Raw genomic sequence first — 17,747 nt, 5'->3', positions numbered from 1 at the left:
GCCGTTTATGCCGCAAATTTTCGACACTTGCAAGGGAATCAAAACCTACAGGGTGCTTCCCGTGAACTCAGAATCTTGAAATTTGGTACGAAGCAACGTCTTATAGCATAGATAAAGGAAAAATTACGAAAACCATAAATTTTTAGTTACATCACATAATATATATTTTTTTTTATAATTTTTAACTTACTACCCATTTCCTCATAAACGCGTAGAGGTATTAAATTGAAATTCATACCAAATACTCAGGTCTATAATACCTTTAAGCTGTAACAAAATCAAACTTCTATGTCAACGCAATCAAAAGAAACAGCAATTTAAGCTGCATATTTTGAAACTCGCAAGTACTCGCAAGGGAATCAAAACCTAAAGGGTACTTCCAGTCGACCTAGAATCTTGAAATTTGGCATGAAGCAACGTTTTATAGCACACATAAAGGAAAAATTCCGAAAACCTTAAATTTTTAGTTACATTACAAAATATATATTTTTAATAAATATAAACTTATTACTTTTTTCCTCATGAACGCGTAGAGCTATCAAGTTGAAATTCATATCAAATACTTAGATCTAATTGCCTTTAACCCGTGAAAAAAAAAAATTCTAAGTCAACGCAAAAACGCAAAACGCAAAAGTACAAATATTGATACCGCATATTTTGAAACTCGCAACTACACGCAAGGGAATTAAAACCTAAAGACCACTTCCCGTTGACATAGAATCTCGAAATTTGGTAAGAAGCAATAGCTTACAGCACAGGTAACAGAAAAATTCCGAAAAGCTTAAAATTTTAAGTAGTTATACCACCAAAAAAATTGTGATTGTAAACATAATTTTAGTTACAGCAATGACAAACGATAAAGAGATCTTTGTCTTAAATTTATGCTCCTCCATCTTTCCCCATTGTAATGTTATGAATTTCATTTTGCAATAAAAATACCATAGTTATGACTCGATTGTCGTAATGAACGAACTTTGTAAACCTTGCAGGTTTGTACGGAACCCTCGGTGCGCGAGTCCGACTCGCACTTGTTAAATAATACTTCGATCATAGAATTAGGTACCACTACAACGCACGCCAGCGTCCTGACGGGCGCGCGCGTGACACTCGACTGATATAATACCCGCCGGCGGGGCGCTTCGCTGTAGGTAATTATCGGATGTACCGCGCGAAGTGAGCCAGGCCTGGCGCGGCACAGTCTTGTTTTTGTCCTGAAGCGGATTGATGCGCGATTTTGAACATAGCAAGTGCATTTATACATTACCATTAATATCTGTAACTCGCATGTACACGCAGCATCCATATGCCGTTGAACTGGATGCATCTGAGAATCCTATCAATTCAATTTTATCTGTATTATTAACATGTATATTTCTAGGAATATAAATTGGCTCCATCATAGCTAATGCAGCGGAAAACTCATGCCACGCATGCCTAATGTCATCATCAGGCGTGGAATCCCAGGCGGTTTTAGAAGCCCATAACCTTTGCATGATAGCCTTTGCTTGCACAATTATAGGACTAACAAATCCCATGGGATCATACATTTTCCCAATATATGAAAGAATGTCTCTTTTTGTGCAATTATTACTAAATGGCTCTGGACAAGACATTTCGAACTTGTCATCTTTAACTATTAATTTCAAACCTAACGTCTTTAACAGGCAGTTGTCTTGCTGAAGCTCTACAGGGTGGAAACGATAAGTGATCTCACTCGATTATTTCTAAACTATACAAGATATCAATAAACTAGTTACTGATCCTGAAAGTGCTTCATGAGCTCTATCAAACGGTATTAATAATGGGTTACAGAATTAACTGGATCTATCCGAAAATTCAATGTTTCCAGCTTCCATACATTTGGTAAAGTCACATTATTTTAAAAACTACACATGATATCGTAAAACTGATTACTGATTCTAAAAGTGCTTTGCAAGTTCTATCCAATGGTATCAATAATAGGTTACATAATAAACTGGATCTATCCAAAAATTCAATGTTTCCTTCTTCCATACATTTAGTACCACCACAGTCATGACACTCATCTCTTGACAATATTATAAGCAAGTAAAGCCTAAAACCAATGTTTTCCATGAATAATTTTAAATAAGAATACAATTTACGAGATTATTTTAAGAGTTTATTATTAAATAAAAAAAATACTCTTCTAATATTGTTGTGTCTGGCATACATTTAGTATGGAAGCTGGAAACATTGAATTTTCAAATAGATCCAGTTTATTCTGTAAACTATTATTGGTACCGTTTGAAAGAGCTCATAAAGCACTTTCAGGATCAGTAACCAGTTTTTCAATATCTTATATAGTTTAGAAATAATCGAGTGAGATCACTTAACGTTTCCACCCTGTATATCATCAAAGTGGCGTTCAGCTGAGGGAATGTCAGTCAGTACCCTATTATCATTGGATGACCATTTATGAGTGTGAAAACTACCTAAGCTTAGGAGCTTGCGAAGTTGTGATTTTGCCTCTAGGATAATATCTAAATTATTATTTGCATACAGGATATCATCAACATATGTGCAGTTCTCTATAATAAATGAAGCCAGAGGATAGGTATGCTTATGTTGCATTGCTAATTCTTTCAGACAGCGAGTTGCTAAATAGTTTGAACTTTTTAACCCATAAGTAACCGTGTCTAATCTTATACACTTAATAGGTTCATCAGGGCTATCCCTCCATAGTATGTTTTGCAAACTAGCATGCTCCGGTATAATACGCACATTTCGAAACATTTGTTTTATGTCGGAAGTAAAGTTAAAATCGCCAAAACGAAACAGTAATAAAATTTCAAACAAATCTCTTTGTACAGTCGGCCCATTCAAAAGCAAATCATTTAAAGACACCTTTTTGTTAGTCTTCATTGAACCGTCAAAAACTGTACGCAATTTAGTAGTTTTACTGTCAGGCTTTAAAACTGCATGATGAGGCAAGAAATAAACTGCATTTTTATTCAATTCATACAGTTCAATATCTACATATTGGCCATGTTGCAAGTTAAAATAATCATGAATAAATTTTTGGTACTCAATAAAAAGATATGGATCATTATGCAGCTTTTTCTCCAAGTTTAAAAATCTTTTTAAAGCAAAATTAAAGGAATCACCTAGCGCATCATTGATTTCATCAAGAGGTAATTTTAAAGGTAAAGAGACTTCAAAACAATTTTCTTTCATCTGAACAGTACTTTTAAAAATATACTCGCAGAGCTCTTGCTCTGATGACCTTTCATCATAGATCTGAGGAACGCTTTCTGTTTTCCAAAATTTACTTAAGGTTTCATTAATGTCAGACTCACAAGTAGTACACTTTAACGTTACCTTGTTGCAGACCTTAGATGAAATGTGTGGTAGGGTACCTCCAATTATATATCCAAAATAAGTGTTGATAAGACGTGGTTGCGGAGTGCCGACCTCTGATGCAGACTGCTGGCGCTCAGGCAGCACCGGCAGCTCTGTAGGCAGCAGCACCTGAAAAAATACGTCCGCTCTCATTAATACATCAATCTCAGCTGGTATATTAAATTGATCATCAGCCAATTTAATATTTTTAGGTATCAATAAGGCAGATGCACTGAATTTGTGTTGAGGTAAGTTGCATGTGATTTGATCAACAACGTGACAAGTGGCTGAAATTTTATATGGACAAGTTATTGAGTAAATCTCTAAAGGTAAGTGTTATGTAGGTACTTTATAATTAATAATATTGCGATACGAGGGTATGCCTATGCTTTTGACAAGCCTGTATTTGTAATGAGAAGCCAGTCACCAAATATACGCCGTTGAGTTAACCTGAGTTTCATTCCGATATACAACAATAGCGACGGGACGGGATATTTTTTTTTTTTATTATCTCAGCTGTGAAATTATAAGTAACACAAATCATGTCTAAATCAGGACGAATAAGTGAGTTTGACGTAGTTAACGGGAATTGGACTTTGTACTGTGAAAGGCTACAAATGTACTTTTTAGTGAACGAAACGGACGAAAAGTTAAAATTGCCAACGTTAATATCCGTAATAGGAGATGAAGGTTACGAACTTATGGTGAATCTATGCAGCCCTAAGAAGCCCAGTGAAATGACATTCATCGAAGTAGTCGAAATTATGCAGCGTCATTTGCATCCGAAGCCGTCCATTTTATCGGAACGTTACAAGTTTCGTCAGTGTCGCCAGAGGGCGGGGCAGTCGGTGTCTGAATTTGTAACGGAACTCAAGAAATTATCCAGATTTTGTGATTTTGGAGCCAATTTAAACGAAAACATGCGTGATCAGTTTGTATGTGAACTTTTGAAGGACGAAATGCGATTACGACTATTCTCAGAGGATGCAATCGACTTTTCAAAAGCAGTCAACGTGGCCAGTAACATCGAGAGGGCGGAACGGGACGCCTTGAGTGTGGAAGACGGGTCACGCGGGGGACGTTTGCTTTAGATTCAAGCTGAAAGAACATGCGGAGTGTGCGGTGACGGCCGCCATCGGGCTAGTGACTGCCGGTTTCGCAATTATGTATGCGATACGTGCGGGGCACGGGGTCATCTGAAGCGTGTGTGTCGAGGAAGACAACAGAAAATGGAAGCATTCAATCGGTACGAGAGGCAAGCGGTGCAGCCTCGGACGACGTCGGGCGGCGGCGGCCGCGGTGACTCCCACGTCGGCCGAGGCGCGCGCCGCCAGCAGCGAGGGCGCGGGCGCGGCGCCTCGCGGGCGCACTACACCAACGTACGGGAGGACGACTTGGAGAAGCTTCAGGACGCTTCTGAAGGTGAAAATGAGGAAGTGGAGGTGATGCAAATGTCTGTGAAGGAGTACAAGCCGGTGAGAATGTCATTACTGGTCGAAAATATACCCTTAGTTCTAGAAATAGATACGGGGTCAGCTATCTCATGTATCAGTCGTAAAACTTATGATGAAACTTTCAACCAAATTCCGTTACAAACTAGTAATTTAATTTTATCTTTCTACGACGGTAGCAAAGTAAAATCATTAGGGTACATCGAAGTTAACGTTAAGTACAAAAATGTTAATAAAAGGCTAGACTTGTATGTTATTAATCATGGCACTACTTGTTTATTAGGTAGACAATGGTTGGCCGAATTAAATATAGATTTGCCGAAATACGCCATCAATAAAATAAAGGAAGAGAATCTTAATCAAAGTGATTTATGTAACAATATATATTCCAGATATAAGGAGTTATTTGACGGGAGCCTCGGACGTTTCACCGGTGGAAGGGCCACGCTCCGCGTGCGGGAGGGCGCGACGCCGCTCTTCTGCCGGGCGCGGCCGCTGCCGTACGCCCTGCGCGCGCGCGTCGACTCCGAGCTGGACGCGATGCTGCGGGCCGGCGTCATCGAGCCCGTCGACAGCTCGGACTGGGCGTCTCCACTGGTGATCGCAAGTAAAGTAGATGGGGGCATTCGTATATGCGCAGATTACAAAGTTACTCTTAACCAAGTGTTACATGTCGATAGATATCCAGTTCCTAAAATAGATGACTTGCTTTCAAGGTTAAATGGTAGTAGGTATTACAGTAAAATAGATTTATCACAAGCATATAATCAAATTGAGCTGGATGAAACACGAAAATATACAGTTATTAACACGCATCGCGGTCTATTTATGTATAATAGATTAGTTTATGGTTTAGCATCAAGTCCAGGCATTTTTCAAAGAATAATGAGTAATTTGTTTAAGGATTTAACTAACGTGGTCGTATTTTTAGATGATATTTTGATTTTTGGGGACAGTAATTCTCACGTCGATGCTTTAAATAAAGTTTTGGACCGTTTAAGAACATTCGGGTTGAAAATAAAGAAAGAAAAATGTATTTTTTTTTCAAACAGTGTAAAATATTTAGGTTATATCATTAATGAAACCGGGATAAGCGTAGACAGCGAGAAGATAGACGCCGTAGTGAGAATGACTGAGCCCCAAAATATCTCAGAACTCAGATCTTTTTTAGGAATGGCAAACTTTTACGGGAAATTTATCCAAAATATGAGTTATGAGGTTGAGATAGTAACAAGACGATTGATGGATAAATACTGGTTTATTTAACATGATGCAACAGTTTATATACGTGCAAAGTAATAGTAAGTATAGTATAATATGTCTTATGAATACACACACAACACGTCCACAAGGCATTGAAAAAAAAATTAACATTACAGGTTAATTTTTTATTTTAAAAGGATATAAGATTAACATAGCATTATAGGAACTTTGATAGGGTTACACAATTACACAGTTCCTGTTTATAAAAGGAGTAAATATAGTCTTACAAAATACAATACACAATTTCGGAATACGAAATATTGAAAATATTTCAATTTATTCATAATAAGGCTTAGTTCTGTTTTTATGAACAATTTCATGTTTTCCATTAATAAGAATTTCAACATTTGGTGAAATATCTTTTATGACCTTATAAGGTCCTAAATATAAAGTTGTAAGTTTATTACCTGTCTCACTCTTAACTAACAATTGATCATTTGGCTTATATTTTATTGGATTTATATAAGCATCATACCTTTGTTTTGTTACTAATTTACTAGATAATAAATTCTTGCGTGCTTGTGTTTGCGAAACTTGTAATCTATATTTTAGTTCAAGAGGGTAGCTGTCATGGTTATAAAGAGGTTCTATACAATTAGTCAGGTTGCTAGGTAAAGTACATTTTTTACCATATACTAACTCAAAGGGAGTGAATTTGGTGGATGAATTTACTGAAGTGTTGTAAGCGAAACACCAAAAGGGGAGCCAAGAACTCCACAATTCAGGATTCTGTTCAGTCTGAATACGTAAATATGCTGCTAAACTCTTATGAGAATTTTCTAAAGCACCCAAACTTTGGTGATGGTAAGCGGTTGAATTAAGTTTTTTAATTTTTAACAAATTACATACCTCTTTCATCGTGTCTCCTATGAACTCAGTACCTCTATCTGTTGCTATTTCTCTCGGCACTCCATAAATAAGTATGAAATTGGTGACGAAACAGCGTGCTACTTCTAAAGCTGATTTATTAATTAATGGGTACGCACATACATACTTTGATAATTCGCACTGAATCGTTAATATATACGAAAAATTATTATTATCTCTATCTAAGGGTCCAACTAAATCTAAAAATATCTTTTCAAATGCAGTATGTGCAGTTGAGGTGATAACCATTGGCTCTCTCACCTGAATTGTATATTTTTGTTTCTGGCAATCTGGACACTTCTTTACGTAGTTTTTAACATCTTTCTCAAGTCCGGGCCAGAAATAATACTTGCGAATATTATTTACCATTCGTCTTATGCCCGCGTGGCCACTCGTGGGCAGAAGATGGAAATCATTAAGTACTACTTTTTTATCATCTTTATCTTCTATCCTAATAATGTCTTTTAAAATTATTAATCTTGGTCCGGACCAATCCTTAATACTTTTTATTTCACTAGCTAATTTCTTCACAAACAAATTGTTAGTATTATTTTTTATAAAGTATAATTCATCTATCTTTATATCATTACAAAATATACTCAGTTCTCTTGCAAATTCTGCTCGAGTAATTTGCAATCGAGAAGCTGGGTTTATATAAATAGTATTTTCATTTTCATCATACACAAATGTTTTCGACTCTTTAAGTATTTTATTTTCTTTCCTTAATTTTTCTAGCTCAAGTGTATTAATAAATCTCAATTCTACAGTTTCCTTGGGTTCTACATGAGTTTCTACAACTTTTGGTTGATCAGGCCAAGCGTCTGTAGGAACTATGTCAACCGAAGGCGTCGAGTTTAGTTTTCGTCTCTGTGCTCGTGTCATGACGCATATGTGTTCATTCATTTCTTGTAACTCTTTTTTGATGTTATTGTGAGTCGAGATAATGCGTCTGCAGCCACATTTTCTCTACCCTTAACATACTCAATCTCATAATCATATTCTTCTAAAATAAGTTTGAATTTAAGTAATCGACTTGATGGATCCTTTAGATTAAATAAGTAAATCAGTGGTTTGTGGTCTGTCATTATTTTAAAAGTTCGACCATATAGATACGGCCTAAAGTGTTTTACCGCCCATACTATTGCCAAAAGTTCCTTTTCTATTGTGGGATAGTTCTTTTCCGCTTTATTAAGACTCCTACTGGCATAAGCAACAGGACGTCCATCTATGTTTGATAAAATAGCACCAAGTGCATAGTTTGATGCGTCTGTTTGCAACAAAAATATATTGCTTTTTGAGAAATCTGGATACTGAAGAACTGGCGGTTGCATCATACTTAATTTCAATGCATCAAATGAATTTTGACAGTCTTCGTCCCATATAAATTTGACGTTTTTTCTACATAGATTATTAAGATAGTAAGATTTATCTGCAAAATTTGGAATAAATTTTCGATAGTAGTTAGCGAAAGCTATAAAACGTTTAACATCTTCCGCAGTTTTTGGAGTTGGATAATTTTTTATAACTTCAATTTTTGCCGGATCAGGTAGAACACCTTCGCTAGAAACTACATGGCCTAAATACAGTATTTCTTTTCTTAAAAAGTTACATTTGAATGGATTCAATTTAAGGTTTACTTTTCGTAGCCGTTCGAAAACGTCAATTAGGTTTTTATTATGGTCAAAAAGTGATCGTCCCAAAACTATTAAGTCATCAAGATAAACTAAGCATTTTTCATATGTTAGACCAGACATAGCCATTGTCATCATACGGGAGAATGAACTCGGACTTGTTTTGAGACCCATGGGCATGCGTCTTGCATGTGCATTTTCTACTGTCTTTATCTAAATTTACGTTGTAAAATCCTTGATTCAAATCTAAATGACTGAAATAAACACAGCCTGATAAAGAGTCTAATATTTCAGATATGTTAGGCAAAGGAAACTTGTCATCTTGGATACTGTTATTGAGTTTTCGATAATCGATAACTAACCGCCATTTCTTGTCCTCGTTTGAATTTGATTTTTTAGGTACCAGAAGGACGGGACTAGACCATTCACTATTACAAGGTTCTACAATACCTTGTTCAACTAAATTGTCTATTTGTTTTTTTTATTTCCATTTTATGTGATACAGGAAGTCTATAAGGCTTCGTGTATACTGGAGAAACGTCAGGTTTTAAATAAATTTTGTGTGAGTATATTTCTGTTGTAGACAATTTATCTCCTTCGAGATAGAAAATATCAAAATATTTTGCACAAATTTTTTCAATTGATGCCTGTTCCTCTTTATTTAAGTGGTTGATTTTCAAAGCTGAGAATAATTTCCTAACTCGTGTTGCATCATTATTCGTTTTTTCAAATAGGCATATGGTATAGTTTTTTGCCTTTTTAATAATCGGATTAATTTTCTCTAAAATCAAATCTGAATCAGTTGTATTCAGTATGCGAATTGGTATTTTTCCATTTACTGGTTTTACTAATGCATTAGCTATAAATATCCCTTGTTTCAATTCTGACGTACAAATAACACTTTCCTCCGTTTCTGACGTATTTACAAAATGAATTGATTCGCTCCTAGCCGGTATCGTTATACTTTTTTGTGTATATATTAAAGGAATTGTGATATTCACGTTTTTATCGTTTTTATTCCAAAGTAATAAAGATTTGTTGTCAAAATTCAATACCGATTTATATTTGTTTAAAAAGTCATGTCCAATTATTCCACTTGTCTTACATGGTAAGGAATTGAAAACATAAAACTTATGTGTCAGTGTTTGGTTTCTACAAAAAAAATTTAGATAAACATATCCTATGGATTGAACTTTGCCTCTTATTCCGATGACGCTAATGTTCTGTTTATGGATTGGAATGTTCTGTTCTAGTACATGTTTATATTTGATGGCTGATATAGATGCGCCCGTATCAATTAACAGACTATATGAAAAATTATTCTGACCGTATAAGTTTATGCTATACGAGTTACTTGTAGCAAAAATGACTTCATTCGTCACGAAAAAACTGGTTATTCTCTTCTGATGTTTGTACATCTGTAGGATCTGTATTTGTCAAAGTATGTATGTGCTGTTGTTGGTCATAATAAGGTCTATTTGTACCTCTAAAATATGGTCGCTGGGCACCGCGACCCGTGGTTTGGCGGCCTCTCCAGCTGCGGAACACGCCTCGCTGCTCGCCGCGGGCTGTGCCGCGCTGCTGCTGCCAGCCACCACGACTTGTACCTGCGTATGATGACGTACCTCTTGATCTTGCTCTTTGACCACGCTGATTCCCGAAACTCCTGGAATTGTTATTATGGTAGTTATAGCGATTGAAATACATTAAATTAGCAGAGCTCGAGGGGGACGTAATGTCCTCATCTACAGCGGCTTGTATGGCATCTTTGAGACTATTATAGTTTCTTGCCGTTATCACAGTGCTTAATCTTCGATTTCTTAAGCCATCGGCGAAACATTTTATAGCCTGCTTTTCGTTTAATGGTCTAAGAATATCAAAAGCATGTTCATCACTTCCGGCCTGTGAAATGGTCAGGTCAACAAACATTTCTGAAATTTGCTTTCCAAACTCAACAATAGATAGGTTATTTTGTTTAAAATCAAATATTTTTTGTTGAATTGCCGTTGTCGATTTTTTCGGTAGTAACTGTGTCTTAATATCAGTTATCAGCGCATCAACAGATAGGTAACTTGACTGAAGTTTTAATTTAGCGGCTTGAGTTAATCTATTTTTTAAAACAAAATTTACCAACCTTTTTTGTGAGTCGCCGTCGAGTTCCGAACTGTAGTATTCAATACTATCTATCAGCTGCTTAATATTCGGCTCGTCATTTGATGGAGCTGGAAATAAACTTAACGCAACCTTTAAGTCAAACTTAGCCATTGTTTTATTAATTTCAGACTTTCCTGAGCATAAAAATAATATTTCTGAGTATAATTTATCGAAATTACCGCAAGTTTTTTTAATATAAAAGTATATTCATCACTTTTTATGCTACCTCTAACATTATCTAATTTTTCTAGAAAATCATTATATTCGTTTTTTATACTGACAGCTTCCCTCAATTTAACTTCTAAAATAGAACTAGTACGCCTAGTTGGACCGATCTTTATTAGATAAGTTCTTACTTCTTTTAATTTTTTAAAGATATTGTTTATGATATGATCCATTAATATTTATAACTATCATAATAAAATATAACCAAAGGTATGCTTACTTATGCGTAAATTTACCAGATTTTTTTTTGTCCATTAGTTTGATTAATAAAAGAATATCTAAAGTCCTTAATTACGCCGGAATAACGTACTACCGAAAGACACCATACGTATAATACGTTTTCACTGCACAAACTCACTTTAACACTGTTTTTTATTTTCACCAAATGGAACACTTATTGACGATTTTCGATTCGATTTTCCAAAATAACACCTTGTCTTGACTCTATTCTGCCTTTATACTTCTTCCGCCTTGTCTCCAAGTCTTGGGTCTCTTCGGAAATAAGCAATCGATCGCCTCAATGCGTGGCGATTTATTTCATTCGTCATCCATTTAACGTGACAATTTTTATAAATCTTGTAGAGTAGGTAGATTAGCCCCAGGATTAATATCGTTAATATAAGAAGCAGGATAATGTTGGTGGCACTTGCGTGAACTTTTAGCTGCTCCACTCCCGAATTATTGCTGCCTCCTGATGCGGTTTGGGCCACAATGACCTCGTCTTTAGTTTGACTTGAACCCATGTTGATAATTAATTGAAACAAGTAGAACTGTTAATCTCGTCGAGTACAAAGGTTGAATGCAATATTGTAAATGCATCGTGGAGCGCGCGTCCTTATATGGATTAAGGAATTTGTAAACACCGGCCGCGGTATCCTGGCAGGGTCGCCATATGAGGTTGAGATAGTAACAAGACGATTGATGGATAAATACTGGTTTATTTAACATGATGCAACAGTTTATATACGTGCAAAGTAATAGTAAGTATAGTATAATATGTCTTATGAATACACATACAACAGAGTTATCATGCAGCACCTTTGTATAGATTATTAAGAAAGGACACGGATTGGAATTGGGGTAAAATTGAGAAAAAGGCTTTTAATTCAATCAAAGCATTATTAAGTAATACTGAGACATTAGATCATTACGATGAGTCGAAGCAGTTAATACTGACTTGCGACGCGAGCTCGCGCGGCGTCGGCGCCGTGCTGGCGCAGCGCGGGCCCGCGGGCGAGCGGCCGCTGGCGTACGCGTCGCGCGCGCTCTCCGCCGCCGAGCAGAACTACAGTCAGATACACAAGGAGGCATTGGCGATCGTCTATGCGGTCAAAAAGTTTCATCAATATCTGTTCGGTAGACAGTTCACACTACGAACGGACCATAAGCCATTGTTAAGTATATTCAGCCCCGCAACGGCCGTGCCTTGTATGACAGCGGCTCGTCTGCAGCGGTGGGCTTTAACTCTTTCAGCTTATAGTTTTAATATCGAATATGTTAGAACAGACCAAAACGTCGCCGATGCTTTGTCTAGGATGATAGCTTCATATAAAGAATTAAAACGCGAGGAGACAAACGATTGTCCGGAGCAAACTTATTTACACTTCGCTTCAGAAGCTTTACTTTTAGATTATACTATTTTAAAAACCGAAACCCGCAAAGACCCTATTCTTAGTCGGGTCATGAGTTACATAAAAGATGGGTGGCCGAAGGAACTAGAGATAAAAGAACTTCAGCCATTTTACAACAGGCGAAACGAACTGTATGTAGAATTAGGGTGCATTATGTGGGGTCATCGAGTGGTGATACCTAACAACTGTAGGGATTTAGTTTTAAAAGAATTACACGACACACATATGGGGATAGTCAACACCAAAGGTATCGCTCGCAGCTATGTATGGTGGCCCGGCATAGACGAGGCCGTCGAGCGCGTGGGGCGCGCGTGCGCCGTGTGCGCCGCCGTGGCCAGCGCGCCGCCCGCGCACACGCCGCGCGCCTGGCGCTGGCCCGAGCGGCCCTGGCTGCGCCTGCACCTGGACTTCCTGGGCCCCATAGCGGGCAACACCTACCTGGTTGTAGTAGACGCCTGCTCCAAGTGGATAGAAATCAGAAAAATGAGTAGGACGACGGCGGCAGACGTCATAAGCAAATTACGAGAAATATGCTCACAATTCGGTATACCGAGACAGATCGTGTCCGACAACGGTCCACCCTTTTCGAATGAAGAGTTTGATGGATTTTTATCGGACAACGGTATACAACATATTTTTTCAGCGCCATATCATCCGGCGTCGAACGGGGCCGCCGAGAGCGCAGTCAAAATATGTAAGAGAATAATCAAAAAGGCCATAATAGAAAAATGCGACGTAGACACCGCGTTATGTAGGTCACTATTAGTATATAGGAACACAGAACACAGCACAACCGGCGAAAGCCCGGCGTCGCTGCTGATGGGCCGCGCGCTGCGCACGAGACTCGACTGCTTGAAGCCGCAGCGCGCGGAGCTCGTGCGCGCCGCGCAGGAGCGGCAGCAGCGCGCCGCGGGGGGCGCCTTGCGCGCGCTGGCCGAGGGGGACGAAGTGTTCTACCGCACATACACGCCACAACAAAAATGGGCGAAGGGGAAGGTTGTACAACGGACAGGTGAAACCGATTATACTTTACGTTCTCAGGATGGTAAGCTGTTACATAGACATGTCGACCAGGTTAAGAAGTTTAGCGATTGTAATCTGAGCATGCGTTGTCCCTATCTAATGAATAACGATGATTCGCCACTGGAGACTACAGCCGGCGCGACGGACTCGGCGCCTCCGGCCGCGGCCCCGCGACCCGTCAGCGACGCGGGCCCTGGCCCTTCCGCGGGTGAACGTCGATATCCCTTACGTATCCGTACAAAACCTAAAAGATATGGAATAGATATTGATTGAAATTATGTAACCTTATGTTCACATTGTATATTAAGTTGCAGTTACCGTTAATATTTTAACTAATTGTTATAAGCATAAAACTATTATGTAACCTTATGTTCATAGCTGGGCACCGTTAATCAAATAGTTAACTTCGTTAATCGTTAAACCGTTAATAAAAAAATTAACTTCGTTAAACGTTAAAACGTTACATTTCGCAAGATTTAACGCAAGTTAACGTTAATCGTTAATCCGTTAACACATGATAATAAAACGAAAAAAATAACTGTATGCAAGGTTCAAATAATTTCAAAAGCTTGTATCGCGCATGGAATTTATTCCTCTTTTTTAGGGTTCCGTAGCCAAATGGCAAAAAACCGAACCCTTATAGATTCGTCATGTCTGTTTGTCCGTCTGTCCGTCCGTATGTCACAGCCATTTTTTTCCGAAACTATAAGAGCTATACTGTTGAAACTTGGTAGGTAGATGAATTCTGTGAACCGCATTAAGATTTTGATGCAAAAATAGAAAAATATTGGGGGCTCCCCATACTTAGAACTGAAGCTCAAAAATTTTTTTTTCATCAAACATACGTGGATAGGACTTCAAAAATGATATCGAGGTTTCTAAATTTTTTTTTTCTAAACCGAATAGTTTGCGTGACAGACGCTTCCAAAGTCCACCCCCAGTCCCCAGTAGTCCAGTCCAAGTAAATAGTAGGTACTGGATTAACGGATTAACGGACTTAGGATAATTTAACGGAAGTTAACGAGTCCGTTAACATTTTTTAAAGTTAACTTAAAAGTTAATCCGTTAATAGAAATGTTAACTTCGTTAATTAACGATTAACGGATTAACGAGTTAATGCCCAGCTATGCTTATGTTCACATTGTATATTAAGTTGCAGTTACCGTAAATATTTTAATTAATTGTTATAAACATAAGACTAACTAAAAATATACCCAGTAATAAGTATTGTTGGTATTGTACTGAATTTTTAAGTAATAATAAATGTAACCTGTTAAGACTTTTAGTCCAATCAACGAGGCGTTTGTAACCCGAATAATTCGTCCGTCAATGAAACTTGGCACATGGTGAAAGTAGGTAATATAGATCATAGATATGCAAAAATCCAACAAAATTTTTTTTGGGAAGTTATGTTTTTTGACCTAAACATGAAAATCGTTAATAACTCTGTGTAAAAATTCTCAGCCTGAAATTCTTTCTGTATACGTACCTATGTACTACTTAGAATATGTATGTAAAAGAATCCAACAATTTTTCGATTTCAGAGATACCTGAAATTTCACTTTTAACATTTTGCACTATAACTTCTACTGAAAAATTGCTCTGCTGATTTTTATTTTTTAATACGCTTTTATATGTTCAAATACATAGCTTTTCACAGTAATCCAATAGATTTTCCTTTACTATGTTATAGTTCTTATTTTTACGTAATTACGTCGTGTGAATAATTGCTCCGTCCATTTTTATACATCTATTGGCCATTTGATAATATATTAAAACAGATTTATCAAAAATCCAACAAATTTTCGAACGTTAAATATACTTTTAAGGATATACCGCACGCGGGCAATGTAGTTCGCGGGCTAAAGTCAGCGATACGCTCTTATTACTACTCCCGTAAGGTTGACATTTCAAGTAACAGAAGGTAGACGCGTATCCATAGCGAGTTTTTCACCATACGCCTTAATTTTAAGTATTTGGTTTATTAATTATGTACTAACATAGCGATTGTAGTAGGTACCTAGATAATCGACATACCTAAATATTAAACAAGCTTATTTCACGTAATTACGTAAATTCTATTTACACTTATTTACCTCTCTTAAAAATGACACTGGGTGATTAAATTTTATCAAAATTACAAACTAAATTTACATGCATTGTCAAAAGTTACATAAAAACAAAGTTATTATTCCTTCCTTGCAAAAAACGGTTCTGTTTGACGTGACGGTGACGGCATCACGCATCTCTTTTTATTACACCAATTTGCTGCTAGTGACATCTCGCTCGCTCAGTCATTTGTTGCTCTATTCTAGCTAGGTAGGTGTAATAAAAAACCTAAACTTTATGCATGCATAAATACAATGAAATAAAAACTTATCTTAACAAAACACACGTCATAGGTATTCAAAAACCATTTTATAGCCGATATTCAATGAATTTAGTTTCGTATCGCTGAGTATTGCAATTTGAGGGTTCGATTGCTATAATTATTTGCATCAGGCCTGGCTCACTCCGCGCGGTACATCCGATAATTACCTACAGTGAAACGCCCCGCCGCGGGTATTATAATTAATTATCAGTCGAGTGTCACGCGCGCGCCCGTCAGGACTTGATGTTTTGCCTTTAATAAATAATTTCTTTAGAATACAATTTATGATGTTTTAAGAATTTTATCGTTAAAATATTAACTATTACCTTTCCGTGTAGGTAAATGAAACGGAAGAGTAACATCGATACAAGAAATTACGACAAGCTAGTTCTTTTACCATAATGCATAGGTATTAAATAAATTGTTGTTAAAGTATAGCGAGTAACATTAGATTAAGTTTGTGCAAAGCCAAATACAAATATGATTTTCGGGTGACGCCTCTCGTTCTAGGATGTAGCCGTTTCGTGTTTGCGTAGTAAGTAGGTAGGTAGGTATGATGTCATTCTTTCTTCTGTGATAGTAGGTATGTTTAATTTATTTGTCTTATGTAAAAATAGGTATGAATGAAGACATTGTATTAAAATAAGTACTTTTTTTATCCTAAGTATTATTTAAAATGTTATTTTTACAAAGGTAAAATAACACTAATACTTACCTACATACGTACCTCATTACAAATACCTAAGTAGATTAATTCTATTTTTTCACTAGACAGCATAGCAACCCTAACAGCGTAAGAAGAGTTCAGAGACACGCGATAGAAAGAGACAAAACTTGTAGGTGAATAAAATTGTAGGTACGTAGTGCTGTGCGAGCTGAATTACACTGTATCGCGTGGTAGCAAGACTCGCATTTATTTAAATCGTCTTGCGGAGTAATCCTTCTGTAGGTACTACTATTATTTATTCTGTGTTTGCATGTAACATTTTTGGAACTTTACATACTACCCGTTCGCGCTAAGCGCTAAGTTTGCCGGTCCGTGGAATGCGCGTCCCCTCCTCCAACCGCGATTAAACGCAAATAATTAGTGATTAAACGCAATTGAGTGTTTTATTTTACGCAAATACACAACTTTTATCAATATTAATTTAAAAAAATATTTTCAATATAGTTTGCTAAAGTTATAGACGCTTTCCTTCGAGTGACGTCATATCGCCATCAGCGGCAAACTTATCGCGAACGGATAGTAAGAGCGTTTTAAAGCTTCATTTTTCGGAAAATAAAACAATTAGTTTATAATGTAACTTGAAAAAATCGAACTGCCTACGGTGGACATCGAACCCACGACCTTTTGCGCGGTAATTAGATTAGAAAAAAATTTTTTTTTTCCCAAAAAAGTACCTTGTATCAAACGATATCCTTAAATAAATCCACGTAATTTAGTCTTGAATTCATTTTCTTAAAGTTATTTTTTTACAAAATGGTTCTAATCACTTATTTAAAAAGAGGCAAAATGATTCAAGCGCCATAAACTGAAAATATTAGGTCCAGGAAAGAGGATTGAAGCGACACACAGGCTGTTATCTGTAAGGCTAATTGTATTAACAACCCTCGCTATATTAAAATGATTCAAGCTAGTCAGCTCGTTTCTCGAAATTATTGACATGTATGTATTGGACCAACGATTCAACTAGGTAGGTCCAATTTGGAGAAAGAGGTCAATCATCGAATCCAAGTTGGCTCGGCTGGGCAGCGTTCGGCAAGCTACATA

At 37.1% G+C, this 17,747-nt stretch overlaps 1 protein-coding gene across 3 annotated transcripts in view; it reads right to left on the bottom strand.

Moving 5' to 3' along the window:
• Positions 1-320: 320 nt before the first annotated feature.
• LOC135086281 (uncharacterized) overlaps positions 321-17,747 on the bottom strand; it is a 31,217-nt gene continuing 13,790 nt past the window's right edge. For 2 of the 3 annotated variants that reach the window (XM_063981077.1, XM_063981079.1), the window contains one exon: positions 322-3,489. In XM_063981077.1, the coding sequence (XP_063837147.1) occupies positions 3,455-3,489 (35 nt within the window). In that variant the 3' untranslated portion in view covers positions 322-3,454. Of the gene's footprint in view, positions 3,490-17,747 lie in introns of all 3 variants that reach the window. The other variant, XM_063981078.1, reaches the window with a different exon arrangement.

The sequence above is a fragment of the Ostrinia nubilalis genome, chromosome W (assembly GCF_963855985.1).
Source record: "Ostrinia nubilalis chromosome W, ilOstNubi1.1, whole genome shotgun sequence".
NCBI lineage: Eukaryota > Metazoa > Arthropoda > Insecta > Lepidoptera > Crambidae > Ostrinia > Ostrinia nubilalis.
Note: the sequence above shows the minus strand (reverse complement) of the source record. Positions and strands in the feature narration are given on the sequence as shown.